The sequence below is a fragment of the Ambystoma mexicanum genome, chromosome 6q (assembly GCF_040938575.1).
Source record: "Ambystoma mexicanum isolate Mex_15411 chromosome 6q, UKY_AmexF1_1, whole genome shotgun sequence".
Taxonomy (NCBI): Eukaryota; Metazoa; Chordata; class Amphibia; order Caudata; family Ambystomatidae; genus Ambystoma; species Ambystoma mexicanum.
Genome location: NC_090937.1, coordinates 158,061,076 through 158,087,540, shown reverse-complemented (window position 1 = coordinate 158,087,540; position 26,465 = coordinate 158,061,076). Strand labels below are relative to the sequence as shown.

General features: G+C 43.1%; 1 protein-coding gene across 1 annotated transcript in view; it reads left to right on the top strand.

Annotated features, from left to right (window-relative positions):
* Positions 1-2,542: 2,542 nt before the first annotated feature.
* The window catches only part of AMTN (amelotin), a 43,160-nt gene continuing 19,237 nt past the window's right edge, over positions 2,543-26,465 (top strand). The window contains exons 1-5 of the mRNA XM_069630582.1: positions 2,543-2,627; positions 2,718-2,786; positions 7,672-7,716; positions 10,136-10,198; positions 25,460-25,549. Coding sequence (XP_069486683.1) covers positions 2,733-2,786; positions 7,672-7,716; positions 10,136-10,198; positions 25,460-25,549 — 252 coding nt within the window. The 5' untranslated portion in view covers positions 2,543-2,627; positions 2,718-2,732. The remainder of the gene's footprint in view (positions 2,628-2,717; positions 2,787-7,671; positions 7,717-10,135; positions 10,199-25,459; positions 25,550-26,465) is intronic.

Sequence of the window (26,465 nt, the reverse complement as noted above, 5' to 3'; positions counted from 1 at the left end):
AGTGCAAAAATTCCATGAATCGGGCCCATGGTGTTTTTCTAAATCAAGCCAGACGTGTGGCAGGTCGCATGGGTTAGGAAGCCAATTTTCGTAGTGCAGCCGGCTTGGGCGCTAAGGGGCATATTCTCAAACCTTTTCTGGTCACAAAGGAAGGGATGGGCCAGAAAAATGTGCCCCTTATTCTCAAAGGGTCGCACAATGTGTGCATCTGATCCTCCCCCCTCTGTGCAAAATTGTGCAAAGCAGGGGAGGGGGCTATTATTTGTATTTCAGTGCACATTGTGAATTCAGAAAAAGGGTGCACTTCGAAATGTGCAGAAATTAAACATATTTCCCTGGAGCTGTTTGAAACAGATTCAGAGCAAAGTGCAGTTCATTACAGGGTCAAAAAAAGACTATTAGGTAGTTTTTCTTAAGAGGAACAACTGCCGTATGAACCACTACTGCCCCACTCATTGGTATCCCTTACACAGCAATGTAAATGCTTTAGGTTTCGTTGACATTTCACAATGACAGGCTCCTTAAGGACCTATCACCGTGAAATGCAATACTAGCACCCACGTGGGTGCTGGGGAGTCTGTTATACATTAGTGTTGGGTGCACTATCCTGAAATTAATATATGCAAGGGAGCTGGCCAGCACATCATGTATGCTGTTGTCCAGCCCCATTAACATGCACAGCTCACCTTTGTGAACAAGGTGACCTGCCCAAAACTAGTGCATCTAAAAACAGCACATCATGGGCCAGATTACAGAAACTTTGCACTGGTGCAAGTGCAAGTTTGCACGGCTATTTAGAAAAACACTGCGACACATTAGAAAACCTTTTCGCAGTGACAAGTGCAGCTTGGCATTTTATGAGCACCAGGGCAAATATTGCCCTTGTGCAAAAAAAGCTACATTTTGAACGCATTTTTTAATCAGGGCAAAGTTTGCCCTAGTGCTAATTCGGAGTGGTATGCTCATGTAGATTGCTGCTTTGGTGCAGTTTCCTTTCACTTCGATCTCCTCTAGAATCCCATCCACCCGTTGTTACTTCCCAAGTGCTTATCTGAAATACAATTCCGGATTACCAAGTGAGAGGGCACACAGAATCCAACTTCTTCCTGCCTACTGGAATTCTCATAAAGCTTGCCCGTGCTCCGGAGTCATGGGAGAAGTAGTGGCGGAAGTGAGCGGGAGAAGTTGGGAGCGCTGCTCCACTACTTTAAAAAAAACAGTGTTACTGTTCCTTTACTTTTATTTTAAAAAGAACCTGTTCTGGGATGGTTTAGTTTTAAAAGAAACGTGTAGGAAGAAGTTGAAACCTGCACTTGAGTGCACTGCTATGAACGTTCCCTTAAACAGCAGGTGTGTTTGGGGGTTTGGATTGCTGGGGGCGTGGCATTGGGGTTTGTGGGGGATCACGCCTCATACACTTCCACCACTGGGGCAAAATCACTCCAACATCACATAGATGCACCCAAACTTGCCTGACTGCCCCCTTCCTAATCAAGAAGGCACTTTTGTTGAGGCATCCATTAAGGCATGGTTTTCCAGCCATCTCTGTGATGTTCTTCTCCCTAATGGTCACTGACGACAAATATCACGTGTTTGTATGTCATGCCCGGTGGTCACAGGGATTCTCTCCTCCCAAATCGTGACTAAATAATGGCATACTCAGTTACAGCCCATGAATGATAATCTCCTGGCTGCCATGACCAAATCCTCCTATTTCTGCATCACCTGAAATTACCCTAATCTAAGCCCAAGTCAAAATCCTTCCCAATCAGCCTACTTCAGGCAAGCCTCCACTACCTCTTCCCACAAGACTGATCATGAACTCCAACCGCGCCTAACTCCTCTGGTTCACCTTGCACAACCACAACGCAAATTGAGAAAGTTCAGACCAGCATAATAGGTGGAAATTGGGGTAATTTAAATTCACGCAAATTAAACTGCCCATGCTGGCTGCAAACAATGCAAGCTAACATACATTCTCTCTTGCTGTGTTTGAGTTGTGTCATTGAATCCAATGCAATACTTAAAGGCCACTAGCCCTCAAACAAAAGAAATACCTATAAAAGTGAATACATTAACACTTCAATGTTTTCCTCTGCAAAGGAAAGCCTATCTTCAAAACTTTCCTTCCTGTACTAATCTTCTCTGTTAACACATTTCATCTATACATTTTTTTTCTAATTAAAGGCAATTGCACTTGTTTGCCACACCCCTTCAAGAACACTGAAACACTGCTAAAAATAGTTTGGCAAGCGTCAGGTGCTTTTTTTGTGTGATAACACGCTCTCCTGCCTGTGCATGCGCTGGACTTGCAGTTTTGTTTAGGTCATGACTTGTGTGTTGAAATTAGTACAGATTTCTCTAACTACCTCCTATTAAAAGAGACAGACGCCCTGTGGTATACTGCTGTCTGCACCCATTAGCAGGCTAATTGGATGGTGGTTGATTATGACACCCAGTGACTTCACAGTGAATTCTGTGCTCTGATTGGTCAGTGCTTCGGAAGAACTTCGGTTTAAATTGTGGGACAATATCAGTGACACCTCAATTCACGGCTTGCTCCACAACAGGAACGTCTGGGACCGGTGGCATTGGTTTAGCGTTTGGATTCTTAGCACGACTGGAAGGTAATCGACCAATGTAATGATAACTGTTAGCCTGTAAGTGATAGGTTTCCTGCCAGGTGTGAAGTAACGCTGTGTTGCTGTTTGATGCAGGTAGCAATTTGAAACATGAAGGCCACAATTCTCCTCCTTTGTCTCCTGGGAACAAGTGTTGGTTTTCCAGTAAGTATGCAAATGGTTTTACGTCCCTCGATACTGGAATCTGTACATGCCGTTCAATGCAGCGAAGTGGAATTCTACAGTAGATAGAAACTTGCCTCTCTGAAACTTGAGGAGAACCATCTCCGGTTCCAGAAGCACCTCGAGACCTTCCTCTTTGCTTCTGCCTTCTCTCTTCCTCTCCCCTGCTGATTTCCTGTCTGATACTGCACTGGTCACCTGGCTACCCTCTGATTTCGGGCCCAGGTCCCTTCCCGCCCAGTTGCACACGCGCACTGCCTCCTGGCAACCCTTGCACTCGGGTCTGTATCTGTAACCCTAAAGTCCCCCTACCTGCACTTTTGGACACCTGCTGTCTGCACTTACCCTTGCACCTGCCACCTGCTGGCCGCACTTCTTGTTATTGTTTTGATCCCATGTACAGCACTGTACCCTCCCCTTTCCCCTGGCACTTTTCCCCTCCCCTGCACTTGCGCAATCTCAATGTCACTTGGCCAAGAAGATCGTTGTCTCTGTCCTCCCTCTTTTCCCCCTTCCTTGCCTCATCATGCCTTGAAACACATGTGTGTAGGCGTGTTACAAATGCTATATCATATCATATCATAGTGTTTTTAGTCTCGACCCAACATACAGGGGCAATACCCGAACCAAAAATACAAAATGCTAGAATGGGCCAGTTTTTTGGCCGGTTTGATAAGTTACTTCACCATGAAGCCAGTCGTTTTGACTATTGTTAACTGAATAATTGTTCTTTAAAATACACAATTTGCAGTACATTTTATCAAAAAACTGCCCCTTGGGTACTACTCAAACAGTCTGTCACAAAAGGAACGAATTGCCATTCGCAAGCGCGGGCCACTTTTTCATTGGTGCCGGAGACAGTTGTACACCCCAGCCCGAACCCGGTGTTATGCTGTAGAAAACGCAATGCAAGGCCTTTGGGTCGAGGGCCCATGGCATGTTATACATCTGCAGTGGGTGCCAAGCCTTTCCTGGCCTCTGGCAAAGATGGCTGGTGCTGATAATAAGGCGACCCTTCGCTGCCAGCGTTAGAACGCGCTCTGCACCCCATGCATTACTCAGCAGAGAAGAAATGGCCACGCCCAACATCACTGCTAAGTAGAATGTAAAGGCCCAAAGGAGAAATGTACAAGGTGTTTACGCCATTGAACTCCCGTGTGTACCCAGACTGAGTCCTGTTACATGGCTTTTTAGCTGTTATCCTAAATGGGTTCATTTTGGGGCAAAGCGTGCATTTCCCAAAGTCCAGAATTACCTAAAAGGCAGAGAGGTGCTTACAGTAGAGCCAATCACCACTGCAGCATTATCACTGTTTGTGTGATAGGGAACCGTGCAAACATGCTTTGCTCCATGTCACACAAAAAATGCCTTTGAGAACTAACGTGAGCAAACAGATGCAATACTATATGTTGTTTATGCTACACAAAAAATGGAGCAAAATCGACAAAAGCCCATCTTTACAATTTACAAAGTGGACACAAATCTATTTACTTTGTTCCTCGTTCTGCGCACACGTTTCTTTTTCGTCGTGTGGAAATCCTTGTGTGAGAAGGACGGGGATACATTTGTAGGAAATCCTGTCTGCTGCGTTAACTATCACGCAAGAACCAAAAATTGTGTAAAACAGATTTGCCACACTTTTCCCACTGGGCAACAATTATTAGGCAAACGGATTGGCATGCGCGTGACATCTCTCCCATTACTCACCGGGGCCTCTTTTGTCTTGCTTTCAGAAAATGGCGGTTTGCTACGCATAATAAGAAGTCTTACTTCAATGTTACTTCTTCTTTAATTTACGTGGCAGCCAAGCCTCCGTTATATTTCCCTTCTCTCTGTAAGCAGTGCAGTTCAGTTGCAAATAGTACACATGAAATGTGTGTATTGTGCTTCGCAAGCTCTCATGGGCTATTCATGTAAAGTGGTGGCACATTCTTTAACAAGCCAAGCTGGCATCAGAGCCTGTGTGAATGTGGGTGCATATTTCCTTTGCACGTGCGTGCATCCGTATGCGTGTATGTGTGTGTTTGTGTGCATGCCCGCTTGTGTGCAATTGCTTAAACTGTGTGTGTGTGTGTGTGTGGGTGCATATTTGTGTGCTTACGTTGATCTGTGATTGTCTATGTGTTTGCGTGTCTACACATAGCTACCTCTGTCTGCATATCTGCATGTTTGTGTTTGCATGTGTATGCATCTCCGTGGATCTGCATGCGTAGTATTTGCATATGTGCAGGGCCCACATGGAGGATACAGCTTTACTAATACCACCAAACTGAATTCCTGTTACATCGATTGACAATGATAATTCACTTCCTAATTACACGGGCTTTGTGTTGCTCCCAACTTTGAAATCTCATAGGATTGCATGGGGTAGTGCTGCCTGCATCTTTACAGTCTCTCCACTCATGTACAGGCAGTTTTTTGGTTTATGAGTGTCCAATGGATAACCATGGGGTGCTCTAAAACAGAAGTATTCGGAAATGTTTCATATTTTCCTGTTTTTCCTACTTGTCTAATGAGACCCAATGTCTCAGGTTTAAGCAGTGGATCTGGCAATTCCCATGCCCCCCAATAAGTGTCAGTGTTAGGTCATTAGCACTTGGATGAGTCCATCAGCTTTTCAGAGTCAAACCTCCAGTTTTCCCCCAGTTGACTCATAAATCTTTGCTCCCTTACACTGTAGAAAATAAAATCACAGAGAAAGTGAGCTTCTATGTTACACTATAAAAAGTTCTCTGATCCATCTCTATACTATCTGAATGTTAGCAGGGACTTCAAATGCCAGGGGTAGTAGAAGTGACATCAAACGACCCTTCACCTCTGATGAAATCACAGGAAGTGATGTCATTTGACCCCACCCCAAAGTGACATTACGGGAAGCGATGGAACACGAACCTTCACCCCTGGGCAAAACAGGAAGTAGCATTGTTGCTAAGTACACTACAAAAAAATATGGGTACGATATAACTATAATGTGATATACTTTTCATACAAGAATGGATCACCATATGTATTGTTAAAATAAGTGTGTCTATATTCCCATATTACCAAATTACTGTGAATGCAAGCAGACGTCCAAGTCCAAACGATAATGATGTGTTATTATATAGCCCTTACACTTAAGCGCTTTATACAGAACAAATACACATACAATATCACCCAACCTGGTTTGGTACTCATTTATCGACCTCAGAAGGATGAAAGGCTAACTTGAGGTATTTAAGAACATACTAAATCAGTGACTCAACCCCTGAAGTGTGCCAGAAATAAACATTTAATGAGTCTAACAATTATTGTATAGAATTCCAGAAAGACAAATTATTTGTTATTCCTATTCTTTCTTATTTAGGGTCACTGCTGAAAGTGTTAAACTTTTAAAAGCCCCTGTTTTTTGTAAGAGGCCTGAGCAAGAAAGCCAGCCTCTCCAGAAACAAAGAGCCACATGGCGCTGGCCACAGCCGAGGAGCTTACATTTAAAATAAATAAATACGTACTTTTTTAAGGGGTAGCAAGGAAATTAAGGGGTCCTAGGTGTGACCCCTGAAAACCCCCAAATGATGTCCCTGAATGTTAGAATGCAATTTCTTCAATCTCGTGCAAAACAACAACCTCCATGTTTATGTCAAACAATTACACAAAAAGGGAGACTCCAGAGCACACTTCCTTGTCTGTCGTTAAGTCTTAAAGCAACAGTAGGAGAATCAAGGATATCGCTTACCCACATCACAACCTGTCCTCCCATTGCTGGTGTGAGTTGATCATTCATTCCTGTTTTCAGGCGGCCATCTCCATACATTAATAACAGAGAAATAAAACTAGGATTACTGCACATAATAGCAAAATACTATGAGCTAGCTCGAGGTGAGGAAAATCAACTGAAAGTCCTGTTTCTGCATATTTCTCCAAAATGAGAAACAACTAGGGGGGATGTTAGAGGACCAAATTGTCCAGTAGAATGACAGCATAACCGGGTTCAGAGGGTGTCAGAATGTTCTTACTCAGCAGTTACTTTACATGCAAGAGACTAGTGTGTAGCAGAAGACAACATTGTGTTGGCTGATAACAGACAGGCGATTTAATCCTATGTGGCCAGGATCTACTGAGATCTTTGGGGCTATCCAGAGAGTTCTCTATCCAGCCAGCGCATCCATGTTCCCCGTCCAGCAGGGCCAGCTCAGCCTTTCATCATTCAGAGGGCCATTTAAAGAATAGAATTAAGCTCAGCATTAATAGCAAGTATCATTTACATCAGTAAGAAATGGCAAAACTGTGACAAGAAGCAATATGTAAAAAAGGAAGGTATTGTTATAGAAGTGAGCCGAGGGAGGCAATGATGGACGCAGGGTATGTTATTCAGTATTTATACTGCGCACAACATGACCATAGCGGTCTTAGGGCACCCGAGCTTAACCGAGGAGTGGTGCCAAGCGACTCTCGGAGCGACGGTAGGGCATGGGGAAAAAGTGACGGGGAGGTGATGTAAAGAGCGACAGAGATCCTGTTCTAGCAGGTGATGAGGATGGGACCCCCACCACAATGCTTATCCTTATTCCCACAGAAGCCAGTGACAGCCTGTTTGTGAGTGTGTGTGTGTGTGTGCGCATGCGTGTGTGTACATCTGTGCATGTTTGTATATGTGTATTGGATAAGACCATTTACAACTACCACTGCATAAGTGTTAAACGTTAATTGTAATTTGTAATCGGAAAGCATATCGGCGTAATTGACATTTTGATGATTGCATGCTTTGCGACACTATATGCAATTTACTAATCATATCCGTTTCAAGTATCACCTTACTAATATTCCTTCCAAACTCTCAGCATACTATTAGGTAATCTTTAAGATGCCTGTTTTTGTTTCCTTTCAGTTTAGACAAGCAGAGAGACTCCTTTCGGCAAGCAACAGTGGCGAGGTAACTACTGCTAACAACATTGACTATATGGCACTGTTCAAACTGTATCATCAATTAAAATTATTAATTGGTTCACCCGCTTACAGTATCAGCACTTGATGGCATAACGTGATAACTACTTAGTTTTCTGATACACAACACTGAAACGTTTAATTCAAGTTGATTCATGTCCATTCATGTCCATTCATGATCTACTTCAAATCATGTTTAGTTCACCTAATTGTCTTTAACAAGGCCACAGACATGTTCCCAATGCAATTAACCATCCTGCTATGCACACTGCAAGCATTTCCTGCATTATTTTCCTTCGTGTGATTTGGGTTATACCTTATAACAATGACAACAGCCTAAATTATAACTTTACATGCAAATATTCTGTTTTAATCTTTACATTTAATTCAAGAAATAGTTACTGACTTATTATCAGCCTGGCCTGATACTCCACTACGGTCCATATCAGATGTGTAATGACCGACTAAGCCATATCAAGGAGAGGGGATTTTATGAGTGCTACATCTTTATTCACTGAAAAAACTTAAATAAGGTGAGGATAAATTGCGCAGATTAAGTGCAATAAAACCCTTGAAATTCAGCGGATGTGGGAAGTCATGACCAGCTTAACTCGGCACGTTACCATTGATGTCGCCCATAATGCCATGTTCCCCATAATGCCATTTTGTGTGTCACTGTGAATCCCCTCTCTTGTTCCACCTATAGATTTCCTTGGGGCCCACTAGCCATGGCCTTTGGTCATGGTCACTGCTCATGATACCAATAGGTTTATTTATGTCCCACTAAACATGTCCTTCGGCCGTGGCCACTGTGCCTGTTGCACCAATAGGATTTCTTTAGGGCCCAGTAGCCATGGCTTTCGGGCATGGACAGTAGCAACAGCCATCGACCTATAGGTTTCCTTGTGGCCCACTAGACACAGCGTTTGGCCATGGCCGATGTACATGTTGCACCAGTAGATTTCTTTGGGGCCCACTAGCTGGGGCCACTAGCACAAAGACCTATTTCCCTGTCTATTAGACATCATCACAATAGATGTCCCACCGTACATTTTTTCCCCGGTTTCCATTACTCTAACTATTATCACTGTAATTAAGGCAATCATTTTACAAAAATTACTGCAGATAAATGTAGTTCATTTACCGTAACAATAACCACACCACCATTACCGCAGTGATTTCAATTACCAGGTTATTACCCCAATAATGCAAAAATGTTTCAACGGCAACTGCCTCCCTAGGCAACCTCCAACTCCCCAACTTTGCATGGTGCCCTCTTTCCTGCTCCCCACTTCTAGCCTGGTGCCATTTCATCCTTTTTCCTCCTCCAAATAGCTTTATTTCCACTTTCTCTTTTCGCATCACCTCAGTAATTACTGCACTAATCGCTCACATTGAGCAAAAAGAAATTGCAGCTTTTTCATTTCTGAAAAGCCTAGCAGATGCATTGTGGGACACATATATAGCTATAATTTTGAAGAAGGGGGCGACCCCTTTTCCATCAAATATTTTAACAACTAATGGACAAAATAATGCCAGAACCCTCCCAAAAATCGAGTTCACGCTTCGTGGCTGTGCAGAAAGTTTGACTTTTTCTCTATGGCGAAATGAATAGGAGTAGGCAGAAAACAGCGTTTTTTACTTTAATAACTTGTTCATGTTTTTAACACATTTTTCCCAAAATGTTCAGTCTGTGTGGGGGAGGGGGATGCAGGGGAAAGCGGGACATGACAAATGTGTTGTTTACAAAATATCGGCCAAATCTGTCTTGCAAGTCAAAAGTTATTAGCAATTCGATTTTCAGGTTTCCTATAGAGCTAGATACTTAAACATAGTGCAGCGACCACCACACTATAATAAGGTTACCATCAAAATAATTTCATCCTCATACAAAATGGAACAAATTGCAGTCATTTGTGAAGGTGTGTATCTGACTCTTCCCAAAAAAGCTTGAGAGATCTATACAACAGGGCTGTGACCATTTTAGCAAAGACCACATTTGGAGGTGATCACAGACTTTTGGAGATGATCTGTGCATCTTCAAGATGGCATGTACTTGTACAACATGAGCATCTACAAAAAATCTTCAACACATATAGTGTTATGTGAGCAAGCAGTAAGGGCAAACTGTGGGCAAACATATTTCTAAATTTCTCACAATGCAGAGTAAAATAGCAGCCCATCAATGTAGCTTCAACCTTTTTCCACTCAACACTGACTCCTCACATAGCAAAATCCAATATCCAAGAATACAATAATACACAAACAAAAAATAGAAAAGTAAAATTGCTACGTGTTAATAAAAATCCAATCTCATCAGACGCAGAATTCTGAACTGATACTGGTCCTTTTCGTTTGTTTTGAAAGTTCAACGTGTGCAAATCATGCTCTTATATTTCATCTCACAGATGTTGCAACTGATGCAATTGTATAACATGTTAGGAAACAACCCAGAGCAACAGCAAACACAGGTAAGATTGCAATACTATACAGCCTTTCTATTTTCTGAATGCTGCTGCTGCTTAACACTTAATTTAGAAAATGTGAATGTAAACGGTTATTAAGTGAGGAATAAATTGGAAAGACTAAGGGCCCGATTCATGGATTTTTTTGCATGGAAAATAGGGACTTTGTGCGCCGTTCCGTTGGCAAAACCCCCTCCGTCGATTCATGGAATCGGCTTTGAAGGACTGTTCCGGACCTTTGCAGGGACTACGTGCAGGTCCGATATGCAGTCAAGTGCTTTGCGCGAGACTCCACACGGTGTGTGGGCCGGGCCTGCGCAGAATTTTAAATAGGGGGGGGGACATGAATATTCTGCATTCTCCACACAGAAAGTGGAAGAACAAAGCATTGTGTGGGCTTGTCAAGGGACGGCCATCGCGAGAAATCGCACTCCCAGCACTATGCAAAACCAACCGTATTCATGGATCTGACCGTGCAACATGACGTTGGGGGAATCAGCACGCAAAGCTTCCGATCACACACCAGGTCAGATCAGGCACAAGGCCCCAATCGCATATGAATTACTGTGCAAAGGTAAGGTCCGATTGTGAATTTAGGGGTGCATGCACGCAGTTGGGGTGTCGATCGCAGTTAGGGGTGTGCCTATGCAGAGTAGCAGATTGCAACCGACTGACTACAGTTACGATAAATGGTGCGCATATTGATGGGGCACTGTGAATAGTATGGTGACCCCACACAGTGTCGCCGGGGTGCTGCCTTGATTGCGGGGTTCACACGCAATATTGCTGGTGTGCATTTCTTCACAGACGAGGAGGGTGCATAGGTTGCTATATGTGGCTGGATTCGCTTTGCGTGAGGGTGTGTCATGGGCGTACCAGCCGCTACTTGCGCATAGAGTTACTTTGCGGTTAAAATTCCTTGAATACGTGTATCACGCACATAATCCTTTGCTCGCAGCGATGGCCAAAGTCATTTTCAATCCAGGGACCTTGCGGGATCAATGCACACTTTTCTATGAATCAGGCCCTTAATCACAAATATTTCCATTGAGCAATTAGAAGTGCAAGTTTAATCTATTCTCATGATTTTTTGTGATATGTTCACCGCTGATAAGGTTTGATTCCCTTTTTCTATCAGAGGAAAGTAATACAATACATATCTTTCATTCTTGCAATCCTCTGCTTGATTATTTAACCTTGCATGCCTTCTCCCAAAATGCAATGCTGCTCTATTTAATCAAAATATGGGCTGGCTCATATTGTTTCTGCAGCTCGCTCTATCCAAGTATGCAGTATTTTTAGGAGGGTGGAGAAGGCTCTATGAAACTGGCCCCAGAAATTTTGGGCCGGGTTACAGGGAACTGTGGCTCTTTTCGAGACCTCTTGAAGGTGGACTCCCATGTCAATCAGCTGCTTCATAATGCAGAAAGGGATTATGATTGGCCCATGGCATCATGGTGGAGCCTTAAGTCATGGCACTGGATGTGTTATAAAAGCCAGACCTATCATATAAAGGGAAGAGAAGTATGGAGGATAATGACTGTAAGAGTTATTCCCCTGCCTCCTCCACAGTGACCGACCACCCTTTTCTGCTGTATTTATTGCCCCTAAGAGCCCACTTGTTTCCTGTGCTCCACTTGTTGTACTCCCCAATCCATTGTGGACAACACTATAAGGGCAGATTGTGCTTTAAAGAATGCAATATGGAGGCTCCCATCCCATCATGGCCACTAGTGGCTGGAGTCTGACTGTGGGTGTAAAATAAATGTAATAGCACTTTTAAACCTATAATGAATGTTGTTTCAAGGGAGGGCATGTGCCTCCCTGTGCGGCAGTGATTGTTATAGTCACTTTTCCTGTTCCCACAGTATGGTACAGTATTAAAACAAGTTTTAAAAGTCTTCAAAAATCACATAAACCTTCCTATGAAGGAAAGCAAGAGACCACAGGACTATTGATATTTTTTCACATTTTTGTAAAAACTCTCCCAGTGTTTAAAATAATATTAACAATGCCAATCAGTTAAGCCATACATATGAACTAACATCGAGAAATGTGCATAGACAAAAAAGAAGATCAAGACTGTGCTACATACAAGGGTGGAAAAATAGGTTTAAAAAAGTCTATTAAGCAGTAGCTTTACACATAACCCATGCAGTTCAATAACCTCGTTTTGCATTTGATTCTTTAATAATTCATAATGTGGGACTTTCCTGTATGCAGCTCTTGTGTCATGTGTCTACATCTTATGACTAGGTTTCAATGGTAAATAGCATGCCATTCCCACTACTAAGCCAATGTCTTTGTGAATTTGGGTTCCTTCTTCTTGTTCATAAAAGGCAAGACATTGATTATTACCTTATTTAGTACCATGGCAGCCATTTGAGAGGTGGGGCATGCCTCCATCAGGTTAGCAGGGAAGTCAATTCACCAAAATACCAGGGGTGGCAGAAGTGACATCACACATCTGATGACATCACCAGAAGTGATGCCATATGACCTTTGACCCTGATGACATCACATGAAAGACATCACCTGACATTTAACCCCAATGACATCACCTTACGTGACTGAAGGGTGAATAAATAAAATAATATATACTTACATTTGATAAACTAGCAAACCGGTACTAAAGCAGGCAAAACTCTTTTTATATACCAACATCATTTTAACTAGAGTTCTACCTTGATATGCCATAAAGGGGGCAATGTTCTGACAGTGGTAGACCCAGTAGATCCAACATAAACCAGGGACACTGGCATGCATATGCCATTGCAGCCTCATAGGGCCATTTACTGCCATCTCATACCAATTATAGCTGCACATGTCAGGTCTAGTAATCATGTGGCCCAAATTCCCAGGTCCTGCCATAATAAAGTATGCTAAATGTAGAGCCTTACAGCCTAGTACGATCAACATATTTTAGTTACAGCTCTATGTATCCAGTTGCTTCTATCACACCGAATGCATCCTCTACTGTCCAGTAATGCCACCCAATGTCAGTTAATGCCTCATACACTTCATGTGGTCACTATAACGGAGAGCCTCACATGTCTAATTGATGCCCTCATGTGTGAAGTGTAGCCTCAAAAGTCCCCAGTAATGCCATTCAATGGGTTTTATGCATTGTATAATGTATCATATGTGCAGCCCCTTGTGTAATTGATTCCATCATTTGCAAAGATCAGCCTCAAATGATCCAAAATCACCAAAGACTGGTATTTTCTTTTACCATTGGTGATATTAGGCCTCAAACTCCCCAGGGAATGGCAACCATCTCTCATTCAGCTTCAGACTTGCCAGTATAAAATAAGATTCACACGTATCTCCAGGAAGCAAAAAACACTTTTTAAAGCAATACTAATTTAGGTTTATGGGCCTCATTCCGAGTATGGAGGTAATCATGGCTCTATTTGCGCCATGACTAACTCCAATACAGGTACCGAGTCCGCCCTGGTTCAATGGGGAGTTACCGGTCTATTCTGACCTTTGCGGGACCGGTAAGTCCCCATTGAAAAAGCCATTCCCCATTCCCATTTGAGCCCCCATAAGGCTCAATGGGAAGGCGCTAATAACAATACCGCAAATTGCAGTACCGTTATTAGCTCTAAAGTCCCTTAAGGGGTCCCGTCCTTAACGCCGGGTAAAACCAGGCGTTAAGGAAGGGACCCACTACGCGAACTCGTAGTAGGGCGCAAAGGGATTACCGGCACCGATGTCCTTAACAGTGCCCAGTATCCCTTTGCACCCAACTCGTAATTATGCACTATGACATTATTCTGATCATATGCTTGAATTTATTAATGCTAACACGTAGGCACTTATAATAACTAATTACTTAAATAAAGCACTTTTGTCAAAGCACTTTATATAAAACACTCTTGTATACATTTATTTTTTACCTGGAAACTAAGAGTAATACTCATTTGTTGACCTCAAAAGGCAAAAGGATGAAAGGTTGAGTAGACCCTTCTAGGATTGAAACCTGTGACCTGCAGAATACACATATATCCCAGTAGAGAGCACATAACCCAGTGAGTTATCTCACCAGCTTTATCGTTTTAGATATGCATACCACAGCACTGGGTAATGCATTGACTCTGGGGATTGTTTCTTATTAATATAACACCTATTATTCCAGTGTGTAGAAGAAGGAGGGATATGTCATGGCCCACTAGTAAACCCGATAATAATAGTGTTATATTTTGTTTTAGAAAGGACTGGAGGGAACAGGAGATATCATAATACATGTTTCTTTTTAACTGCACAATTGATTAAACAATATACTGTGTTGCAATTAGATAGCTCAGCTAGATAGAAGCTCTGTTCTGATATAGCCCATTAGAGAAAGCCAAAACCACATATGGTGATATCCGAAAATAAAGTGGGGTCTAATAACCCACTTTAATTTCATTATTACTTTGCCTCTGCAAGCTTTGACCAGGGCCAGTACTGCATTGGGATAGCCTGGGCAAGAAACCAAAAGTGCCCCACAAACAGCCACAAATGTGGGACTGCCAGCGATTTGCAATACACTGTGAGGCACCAGTTTGGAAGATGGTTTATGTGCAATGCTGCACTTATGTGTGTCCACTGCATGGACTGAATTGAGAGCGAAATAGGAAAAGCCTCAAGCAAAATTCCCTCAGTTCCTTGTAACAACAAAAACAACATCATAACCCCATCGCGGGATATCCTCAACAATCAGAGCCAAGGCAATTCTGTCCTCAGGCAGCCCCCTCAGACCAGTGTCACACAAGCTCCAAAACTAAATAATAAGACTGTCTTGGCTTGCAAATCCTCCAATTTTAGGTGTATAAAAGCCCTCCCGAAATTGCTCTGCGCAAAAAAGCACAGAAGGGTGCAAAGGTGCATTCCAAGGCACACACCCAGAAAAATTGGCTAAAGGGAAACCCAATCTATGGTCAGTTCAGAAGGGGAAAACCGAAAAACTCAAATAGATGAAAGGTTGCTAACAGCACACAAACAGTGGTGCATCCTGCAAGACACTTTCATGCTGCCCACGCCCAAAGAAAAATCATGAGGACCATTTCAGAAACAGAGGTTGGCACTGCTATGCAAATCAAATCCTTACACTGACTGTGCACAAAGAAAACCAGAAGTCTCAGCTATATACCTCCCATCAGTGCATGGCAAAACACACCTTCATACAAAATGGGTCTAACAAAACATGTTACCTCACAGAACATGCTTTCATGCTGAAGGTGCCCACAGGGATATATGCCAGGCTTGCCCTAGGCATCCACGTGCACACCGTGTAATATCGGTCTATTACATACCCTCCAAATATCCATTTCCATCACCTCAACTGTATGCGGAAGTGCTTAATGTTAGAGGTGGCAGACAGTAAAGCTGGCAGCACCTGGCATTTCCTTCTAAGATCCTTTTCCCAATCCTTAGCAGGATCCAGTGTGATCCTAGCCCCTCAGTGTGCTGGCCTGGTTCCAGACTTCTATTAGGTTCCTGCAGGGGGAGCTGTTGCTGCCTTTAGGTGCAGTATGCACCTTGCTTTATCTTCCTGCAGAGGGTGCTATTAATGCCTTTAGGTGCAGTGCGCACTCCGCTTTACTTCCCGGCAGAGTTGTGCGGCTATGGTAGTTAAATGCTGCACATATTTCCCTTTATCACCCGGCCGAGGGGTGTTGTATGGGAATTTTGTTGTGCTGCCTGCCTTGACCTCCCAACAAAGTGCAAATGGGCACAGTGCCAGCTTCCCTTTACCTGTTTGCAAATGGGTTCTGTATTAGGATGTCAGTGAGTGTACTTTCTTCCTTCCTTAACCTCTTTGCAGAGGGGTGCTTTTATAGAACATGGGCATATTGCCGGCCCCCCACCCATTTACCTCCATGCAGAAGGGGCAGCTAGTGGACTTTGGCATGTTGCTTGCCTCCTTTTACCACCCTGTAAAGTGGTGATGTTATGAATTGTAATACAAAACTCGCTTTGTAACTTCCCAAGCAACCCCCCACCCCATTCTTGTGTTTTTTTTATGGAGTTCCTACATCTTTCGGGGCATTTTGTTTTAAATTGTTTCCCTTTGGCTTATTAAGCCTTGCCGCCTGAGACTGTTCTAGGGGATGTGGCAAATTTCCTATTGCAGGGACGAAATCCGTTTGCAAAGAGACTTTGCAGGGATATTTAAAACGGGTTCCTGGATAAAGGTCATTGTATTTTTTCCAATCTTGTAAATCTCTAGTGTTTGTAAGAGAAACACAGCAGAAGAGCATAAAAACATCCATTACAAAAGTGTGACGTAATATTAATGATGATGATGTTTTATTTATATAGCACTTAACATAGAAAATATATACATACAATATCACACTACTGCTGTACTCATTTATCTACCTTGGAAGAATGAAAGGCTGAGTTGTCTTTGCTTTGCCGGGACTCGAACCAGCAGCAGTCAGTGCTCAGCCCGCTGAGTTATCTTATCGGATGATATTAAAGTGACACGTTTATTGAAAGCACTTGAAAATGCCTATAAGCTGTGCGATGAACAAGAACACGTATTCACCAATAAGCACAGTTTCTGCATGCAGTTATGAACATATGCAAGTGGTTAGAAGTTATTTACACACAATATCACATTATGAGCAAAGACTGGTTGAGATATGAGGAAGATGTTTGTAATGTGCTCAGCTGTTGCGTACATATTCTGCTGCATATTTTGTAGCCTTTGGGAGTGAATGTAGCAGGTTTTACATGGTGTTGATGTAATGCATTATTGCTTGCAAGTACATTGGGCAACACTTCTGCATTGATATATGTTTTACAGCTCTTGTTTAGCAATGCACAAAGAAGGGTGATACAGGGGGCAGCACATGCTCTCAAACCTACAGGCACTAGGAAATGCACGAACACAAGAACACACAGGGCCTGATTAACAAACCTGTGTTTAAAAGGACAAATACCATTGAAAAACGCTTTGTAAATCAGGCCCACTTTATGTAAACACACATACACACAATTTGAATAATATTCGTGGATATATGGGATACATTACTCCCCGTAATCACATTTCTAATGCTTGTATTTGCTTAGAATCACATGCTATGCACATTACTCCCCGTAATAACATTTCTAATGCTTGTATTTCCTTAGAATCACATGCTATGCACATTACTCCCCGTAATCACATTTCTAATGCTTGTATTTGCTTAGATTCACATGCTATGCACATTACTCCCCGTAATCACATTTCTAATGCTTGTATCTGCTTAGATTCACATGCTACGCATAGGCCAACATCTAGTGGAAGCTGCAGAGTATTACAGTTGTTTTCGAAACTTGAAAAGGGACGTTGACAGGGCGTGCCTGTAAAACTATCCCTACTGTGATGTCCACTGTACCCATGGTGCTTCAAGCGTCGAGGTCCCTCAAATTATTTTGTTTCTGACATGAGGTTGCATGAAATGTAGCGTGAGTACAGGTGTAGTAAAGCAGATTATGTATCAGATAAGGCCCTGTAAACATCTATGCACCTTCTACTGTAGCCGGTTAGATAGCTCAGCAGGTTGAGCGCTCTGCTGCAATCTGAGCGTGATCTGCAGGTCGCAGGTTTGAATCCCAGCAAGGCCAACTCACCCTTTCATCTTTCCGAGGTCGATAAATGAGTACCAATTTCAGTTGGGTGTTATTGTATGTAAATATGTGCTCTGTAAAGCGTTTTGGATTAAGGCGCTATTCAAATAACACATCATTATCATTACTCCAAGGGGAGACAGGGTGGGCGCATGTGAATCTAAGCAGATACAAGCATCAGAAATACAATTACGGTGAGTAATGTATTACTTTTGAGGCTTGTGGAATCTGCTTAGATCACATGCTATGCATAGATTAGTGAGCAGTGTTTGGAGAAGGTGGTGGGTTGTGAGAAGGTACAGCGGAAAATAGATGTTTTAGCACCACTTGTCCCACCTGAGAATCTACTTTAGCGTGAGTGTCAATGCAGTCGTGCTGAGTAAAAGTGTGGATAGAGCTCCATGCAGCTACTCTGCAAATGGCACCCAGCGGAACATTTGTGATAAAAGCCAAAGTAGCTCCTGTACCCCTGGTGGAGTGAGCTCTTGCTATAAAAGGCAGTGTTTCATTTGACAGAGAGTAGCAGAGTTGTATGCATCTGACTATCCACCTGGAGATGGTGTTTTTGGAAATGCGGTCTCGTTCCCTGCCCGGAGCTACGGAGACAAACAGCTGGTCTGTTTTCCTTAGCGGTCAGGTCTTGTTTACATAGTAAAGGACTGCCCTCCTTACATCTAGTGTATGTAGTTTTTCTCAGCTGAGCCTGATGGATTTTGAATAAAAGCTAGTAGTTGGGTGGCTTGATATACATGGAACTTTGCAATGAACTTAGGTGAAAACCTAGGGTGTGTTCTTAATACCAATTCGTCTTTGTGGATAAAAAATAAAGGGTTTTTCACTGACAAGGCTTGCAGTTCACTGACACTCGTTATGGTTGTAATAGCCACCAGAAAAGCTGTTTTATACGTGAGGTGTTTAAGGCTGGATTCATGCATAGGCTTAAAGGGGGGGTCCCATGAGCTTTGCAAGTACTACATTAAGGTCCCAACCTGGTGGTCGGTTTGAAATAGGAGGGTGGAGTCTTTGTACTCCCTCCATGAATGCCTTAATGACCGTGATTTTCCACCAGGACACCTGACTTTGCAAAGTGCTGTACGCGGATAGAGCCGCTAGGTGAACTTTCATTGAGTTAAATACTAGCCCTGAGTCCAGTGAGTGAAGCACGTAATGAAGAATGTCTGATGGGGTACATTCTATTAGGTTAATTTGTTTTGAATTGCACCAAATTACAAATCTCTTCCACTTGTTAAAATAAAGTGTCTAGTGTTTGGTTTACGTGCCTCTTTGAGGATTTCCATAGACCTTTGAGGTAGATTCAAATGGCCAAACTCTATTACTTCCAGAGCCAAGCTGCCAAGCTCATAGACTGAGGTTAAGGGTGTAATGACGTCCGCACGTCTTGTGTGAGCATGCTGAATGAGCACGGGAGTATGATAGGGTTGCACAGCGCCAATTTGTGCAGATGTGGAAACCAAGGTTGTCTCGCCCACATGGGAGCAACTAGGATTAATGTCATTTGTTCCTAGTGAATCTTGTTCACCACTTTGCTCATTAGTGGAGTTGGGGGTAAAGTGTAGGCAAATTTCCCTGACCAGTTCATCCACAGGGCGTTCCCCTGGGAGTCGTGTTGGGGAAACCTGGATGTGAAGTTGGGCATTGTTTGTTTTCTCTTGTTGCGAGCAAGTCCAACAGGGGGAAGCCCCATTGTGTGAAACTAGTCTATGATATCTTTGTCGAGTTACCACTCGTGCTCTTCTGGTAGAGAATCTGTGCTTAGTGAGTCCGCTAGAGAATTGAGTTCCCCTGGAACATGTTGTGATATTAGGAACATGCCCCACTTAAGTGCTCACTTCCATATTTTTTGTGCTATCCTGGACACACTTGGAGAATGTCTGCCTCCCTGCTTGTTTATATAAAACATTGCAGTGGTGCTGTCTGTAAGTATTTGTACTGTTTGATTTGTCAGGTGTGCTTGGAAGGCTTGTAATGCTTTGAGCACTGCTAGAATTTCCAGAAGGTTGATGTGGTTCTGTGCTGTGATTTGAGTCCAAAGACCATGTGTTTTGAGATGTAGGTAATGAGCCCTCCACCTGGTGAGTGATGCATCTGTTGTGCCAAGCGCTTGCACTGCCTGGTCCTGGAAGGGTTTTCCCTTCAATTGGTTTTCCTTTGTCCACAAGGGTAGAGCTTCTACTAAGGGTGGCAAAATGACCACTATATCGTCCCACTAACCACTTGCCTGAGACCAGTTTTGCCAACTAATTGTGCATGTGAGACAATGTAAATGCTTGATGCCATTATCCTGAGCAAGCGTATTACTTTGCGTATGGTTATCTGGCGACCAGCTAGATACTGAGGTATTTGCAGCAGTATGTTTTGTGCTCTTTCTTTCGACAGAAAGACTAGACCCTCCTCTGTTTTTATGACAGCTCCTAGGAACTGTTTGGTCTTGTCTGGTACAAGGCTTGACTTTTGCTCGTTGATTGAGAAACCTAATTGAAAAAGTAGATTGTTCGTTCTTTGGGTATTTTGCTTGCAAATTTGGGGATTTTCTCCTGTGATTAGCCAGTCTTCCAGATAAGGTTATACAGGGATTGATTCCCTGCGCAGGTGCACCACCACCACAACCAGAACCTTGGTGAATGCCCTTGAAGCGGATGCTATGCCGAAAGGCAGCACCTTAAATTGGTAGTGCTGGTTCGCTATTTTGAAACGCAATAATCTTCCGTGCGCTTGGAACTTTGGAAGTATGCATCTTTCATATCCAAGGTTGCCATGTAGGCCCCCCGCTTTAGAAGTGGGATTGCGTCCTGTAGCGTTGTCATGCGTAATTTCTGTGGCTTGATATTGGTGTTTGTAGGGCGCAGATCTAAGACAGGGTGCATCATGAGGACCTTTTTTGGCACAAGGAATTACATTGAATAAATATCCTTGTTTACCTGGTTCGCCGGGATGATTTCTATGGTGTCCATTAAGAACAGCGCAGTCACCTCTTCCAGCAGGATACGCTGTTCTTCCTTGGAGGTGTTCCTTTGTCTTGGTGGAAGGTTGGCGTGTTGCTGTAGCAGTTCTACACAATAATCTCCCACCATGGTTGAAAGTACCCACTTGTCTGAGTTGATTCCGTCACATAGGTGGGTAAAGTATGAAATGGGGCCTCTAACTGGAGTAGCATGGGAGGGACCCTGTAACAGGTGGTCATTGTTTGGGGGGCATTAAGCCACCTCTGGAGGAGGAGGATCTTACCCTGATGCAAGACCTTCTCTGCTTTGACTCTGGTTGTAAACTGATCCCCGTTGTGAAGTTTGACCTCTGAAGCAGCGAAAATTGTAGCCCCCTCTTTGGCTGGGCGGTTTATTGGTTAGTTGCCCTAAAGATTTTAGGGTGTCGTATTCTTTCAATGCTTTCTTTAGAGCGTCTTCCACTGCTTTGCTGAAGAACATGTTTGGCTCTATGGGCATATTAAGAAGGGTAGCCTGAGTCTAGAGCTTGAAGCCAGACTGGCATTGCCACGCATGGCATTTGATCAATGTGCCCTCTGCTATTATTCTCCCTACATTGTCTGCTGCATCTAAATTGTTCTTGGGGATGCAGTTTGCAATTCGTTTACCATCTGCGATGGAGAGTGACAGTTGCATTTTCAGGGGCTCTGGGACTGAAGCTATTTGCTCGGCCATCTCATCCCACTTGTGACAGTTGTAGCTAACGAATAAGGTGGTATTATTAGTGATTCTAGTATGGTAAACTCCTGAAGAGGCCACCTTCCTCCCAAAAGTATACATCTTTTTACTCTACGTATCCAGAGGGGCTTCGGAAGAAGCTAGAGGTGTTCCTGCTCTCTTCCAAGTAGTTGTAATCACTGAGGAGTCTGGTTTTAACTGTCCCCTTCTCAATGTGCGGGTTAACTGCCTGTGTTAAATTTGGAATAACTAGAGAGGGTTGGATTTTCCTCTGTATTGATTGAAATAGGGGAATGAATTGGGTAGCAGACTTGTTATCTCCCAGTATGTTCTCAACAAAGTCCTTGTCCACCTGTGTCTCTTGTGTATCAATTTTAAAGTGTTCTGCTGCTTTTAGGAGCAGGGCATTGTATTGACTTTGATTGTCCACTGGTGAGTCTGCCACCAGTGTGTCTGAGTGATCTGGTGACTGTATGACGTAGTCATCGTCATCATCATTGTAAAATTAGTTGCCATCACCTATGTCCCCTTGATCTTCTGGGTCAGTGTAGGTTTCAATGTCCTGGAAGTCTTGCATGGTGTCACAATAAACAAACTGCCCTAAATCCTGCTGTGAGATGGGAGCTTGTGTGGTGTCTGTGCAGCCTCTCTTTGTGGGGGGCTGTGTAACTGGCCACCCAACTCTGAGTAGTAGCTGGTCCGCTCTGTGGGGCACCGTGACGGTTTACTAAGACCTCTGGGTGGTCATCAAAGAAATTGGCTAAGAACGCCATCCGTCTCATGACCTTATCAATCATCTCTGCTGACTATTGAGATGAACTTGGGAAAACTGGGGTGGTAGGTGGGGTGGATGTTGGTTCTGGTGCTGGTTTTCTGCCCTCCCCAAACGTCATAGTGCCTAAATTAGAGCCCTTACCCTGTGTTTTTGAAGGCTTGTGGTTCATTGCGGTCCAACTCTTCAATACTTGGTCTGGGACATGTTTCTTAATGAGCTCACTAATTTTTTAGCTTTGTGTCGTTTGGGCCTTTCACGTATTTTTTTACATTCATTTTTTTTGGCACGCATGGAGGGCCGTTGATGCGTTTTTCGCCGCTTGGAAGTCAGCGTGTGAGGACTTTGTGCTTTTTGACAAAGCATCAGAAACTGACCTGTCTGTTGGTTTTGGGTGCTTGTCGTGAGGCGATCGTGAGCGCGATGGCCCAGAGGACAGGGAACTGTCGGACCTCCCCCTTGACACCGTGTGTGACTTTCCGGTCGGTGTTAGGGTCAACTTTCAGCCATGGGAGGTGTGTTTTGCGTGGTGTGCTTTGGTCGTGCTACTGCCACTGGGTGTCATCCCCATAGCAGAACTGCAGGCCTGCTTTTTGTCACAGTAGACGTCGATGCTGCAGTCACTGGATGCTCCCTCAACTTCCATGGTGGCCTCAGCCTACATGACATGGTGGACCCAGCGCTTTGTTTTGTGGTCCTTAAGGGTTTTGGGCTTGAACAGCTTTAACAGCTTGTACGATTTGCACTGTCCCTCGTAATGACCCGGTGCAAGTCTTTGCAAGGGAATTTACGGTTACAGGATGGGCAAAACATGAAAGGTGTATTCTCCATTGTGTATGGGGAAGGCAGCCTGGCGAAATAAGTGGGTAGAGAAGGGAATATGCATTCTTTGAGGGAGACTAACGAATGAACCAAAGTAGTCAACGATTGAAGTAGTTCATCCTTGATGCGGTTGCCAGAGGTCTTGCGGGAGAATGGCTAACAAAGGACAGAAAGAATATACTAGGTTTCATTATTTATTTTTTGTAAGTTAAGGCGATAGCCAAAAGGAACTCCATTATAAGCGACCGAAAAATGATGGCTGAAAAAAACAATCTGAGGGACCTCGACGAGTGAAGCACCATGGGTACAGTGGACGTCACACTAGGGATAGTTTTACAGGCACACCCTGTCGACGTCCCTTTTTGAGTTTCGAAAACAACAAATGTAATACTCTGCAGATTCCACTAGATGTTGACCTATGTATAGAATATGATCTAAGCAGATTCCACAAGCCTCAGAATTATGTATATATAGAATCTTATTATGTTTTGAGCATTGCTTAACTTCAGTTTGCAAGTGTATCTCTGTGGATCCAGTATCTCAGTCAGAAGCAGGATCCAGAGAGTGGCAGGCCGTGCCTGTGACAGAAACACGGGTGAGGACCCGAGTTTTTTTCATTTAAAACTTGTTACCAGGCAACCTTGTCTGTAGAAAACCAACCTCTTCTTCACCTCAGAAGCATGGGTCATGGAATTGTGTTTCTTGCTGAGCAGATACAAGTGCATGGAGCAGCTCAACAAGAAAGGATCAAAATGTAAAACTTTAAGTCTCCTGGAGGAAATCGTAACATTGAAAAGCATATTCATTTCTGGAAATGCCTAATTCTGAACAGGCAATCCGACCTGTGTTCCAGGGGTCACAGAGAAAGTAGCAGGGGTCACAGGGGAATCACCAGGGATCGCAGCTACGACCCCTAGCAACCCCCAAATGATGTCCATGCAGTTTACATGGTCTTGAAAAGTAACTGTGCATTGAGACATGACCAACATTATTTATAGACATCCTGATTTATTCTTTTCAGTAAAGAAATCCTTTCATGCGCAGCCACCTGGTTTTGGATTGGGGTACCGGCCAGCACATCTGTGCCACTGCCGTCCAGAGGACCCCTAGTTTGGTGTGCTTCATTAGCTGCTTATAAATCACTTTAACATTTGAGTTAACCACATGTTTTTCCCATTCGTTTATGATTGTACATGTTCTGCCACTGTTTAATAGATTCTACGATGGATCAGAGATAGGGCCTTCCCATAACAATATTAATACTGTCAATTACATAAATACCACCTCAGTTGCCTCTGTTGGGTTGGTCCATGACAGTGAATTGGCATTGAGGGTGAGAAAGAATGGAACAAGCTTGACAATAAGGTATCCAATATCATTAAGGGGTATCTTTTGTCAAGGCATAACCTCTACATATGCTTCTGCAGAGTGTTTAACCTGCCTCCAGGCATGCATGATGTAAAAGTTCATGATTGCATGGTTATCTGTGATTTCACCAAACATTTGAAAGTTATAAGTTTCATACTAGTAATTTCATCGGGCATGTATTTTCTTTTATTTTTGGGGTTCCCTCCCACACCCTTCCTTTCTCCCACTAATCATCTTTCTGCTCCCCCTGCATACCCTCACACCTATATTTATTTTACCTTCACAGTGAAACCACTGGAGATTAAACTTACTATCTTCAGATTTTTGGGTATGAAACCCTGAATATGTAATTTCACGGATGCAGTGACCACTTATTTGAACAGAGAGATAACATTTACATTCTGTGCTCATGTTCAGTTGACTTTATAATTTGGCAAGTTGGAAAAGGTGAACCTCAACATCTACAAAAGTTCCAAAGTTATTATTAAGTTAGAACTTGAAAACACACAACCATGACATCATGTAAGTGTAAAACGGTGACACCCCCTAAATACAGAATCTGGTTACACTTTATAGGCAATAAACTACCTTCACGTGTTTTGTTTGTGCATTTAGTTAGTAGTTAGCAATGCGCATGCGTATGTTACAATTGATTTGTCCATACGCTTTTTTTCGAATGTGGCTGAAACTGAGAATTGGGAACCTGGACACACAAACCTTTCTCAAAACCGAGGTCACCATAATTACAAGATTTCTGATTATATAGTCTAAAAATAGGAGTTCAGCTTAAGACTCTAATTAAACTCGACTTGCTTAGATTGATCCTATCCTCAGAACTAAGGAGCTTGCAATGGCAGCCAATGAAAATTCAGCATTCAAAATCACGATATGATGTTGAATGCAGCCCCAAATTGTTCACTGTAGCCCTAATGCATATTTTAAAAAGGCACCGTACAGTAAATGTGGCAAGTTAAATCTGATGGTCCTATACACTATGATAAATGTGTGCCATTAATACAGCAACAGGTTCACCCTGCCCGTGGCCTACCTCCAGCACAGCTCGTACCGGATCTGACAGTACAGCAACCGCCACTGCAACAGCCCAGCCAGGTAAATAGCCCTGTTATTGCCCACAGCTTTACTCATTGTATGCTTTGTCCATTGTCTCAATAACATGAGCAGCGGCACTGCTGTGTATGTATCAGTGATACGACTTTGTATGGAAAGATGTGCTTGAGGAAATGTCAGATTTTGAGCATTCACAACACTAGAAAGCGCTTAGGAAGAAGTTTTCTATTGGCATTTTCTTGAATGTTCAAAAGGTAGTTTGCTTTTTTCTTATGTCTACACTGTATTGATTCATAAATCACAAATAGCTGGATAATAATAGTAGAAGCATTCCCGAAAATGATACATGTTATTAAGTGTCTAGACTGCCCTACATTGGTACAGCTAAACTGGACATATGTTCTTACTATGTATGTTATAATGTACTGGTCATCATGATAAGTGCTACTACATGGCCAGACTGGCTTACATTGGAGCAGCCAGTCTGAATATATTTTGTTACTGCTGCATACCATTTGTTTTTCTAGCAGCAAGGGTAAAGCCAGCATGGTGAGAATTCTTGCATGACTAGACTGGCCTGCATTGGTGCAGCCAGTCTGGACACCTTGGGTACATGACCATAGACACCACTGCATTGTGGAATGGGGCAGAGACTTTGAACAATGAAAGTATGTCTTGGCTACGTTTTCAGGACTAATCCTCCATGAAACCTCGTCATTGTATTAGTAGGCAATCTTTGAAAGAAGAAAAGTACCACTTATTCCCAATGATGGTGTAGAAAAGTGATGATGTGTTAATCTCTATGGCACTTTGGGGAATGAGGCTTCTGCTCAGCATATGCAGTTTTGGGTCTTTTTTTACCAATGTCCCTCAGTGAGAGACATTTCTAGATGGGGGTATTCCTCATTGAAATTCGCTATGAAGAAGATTATCATATTTATTGTAAATAGGTTTTGTT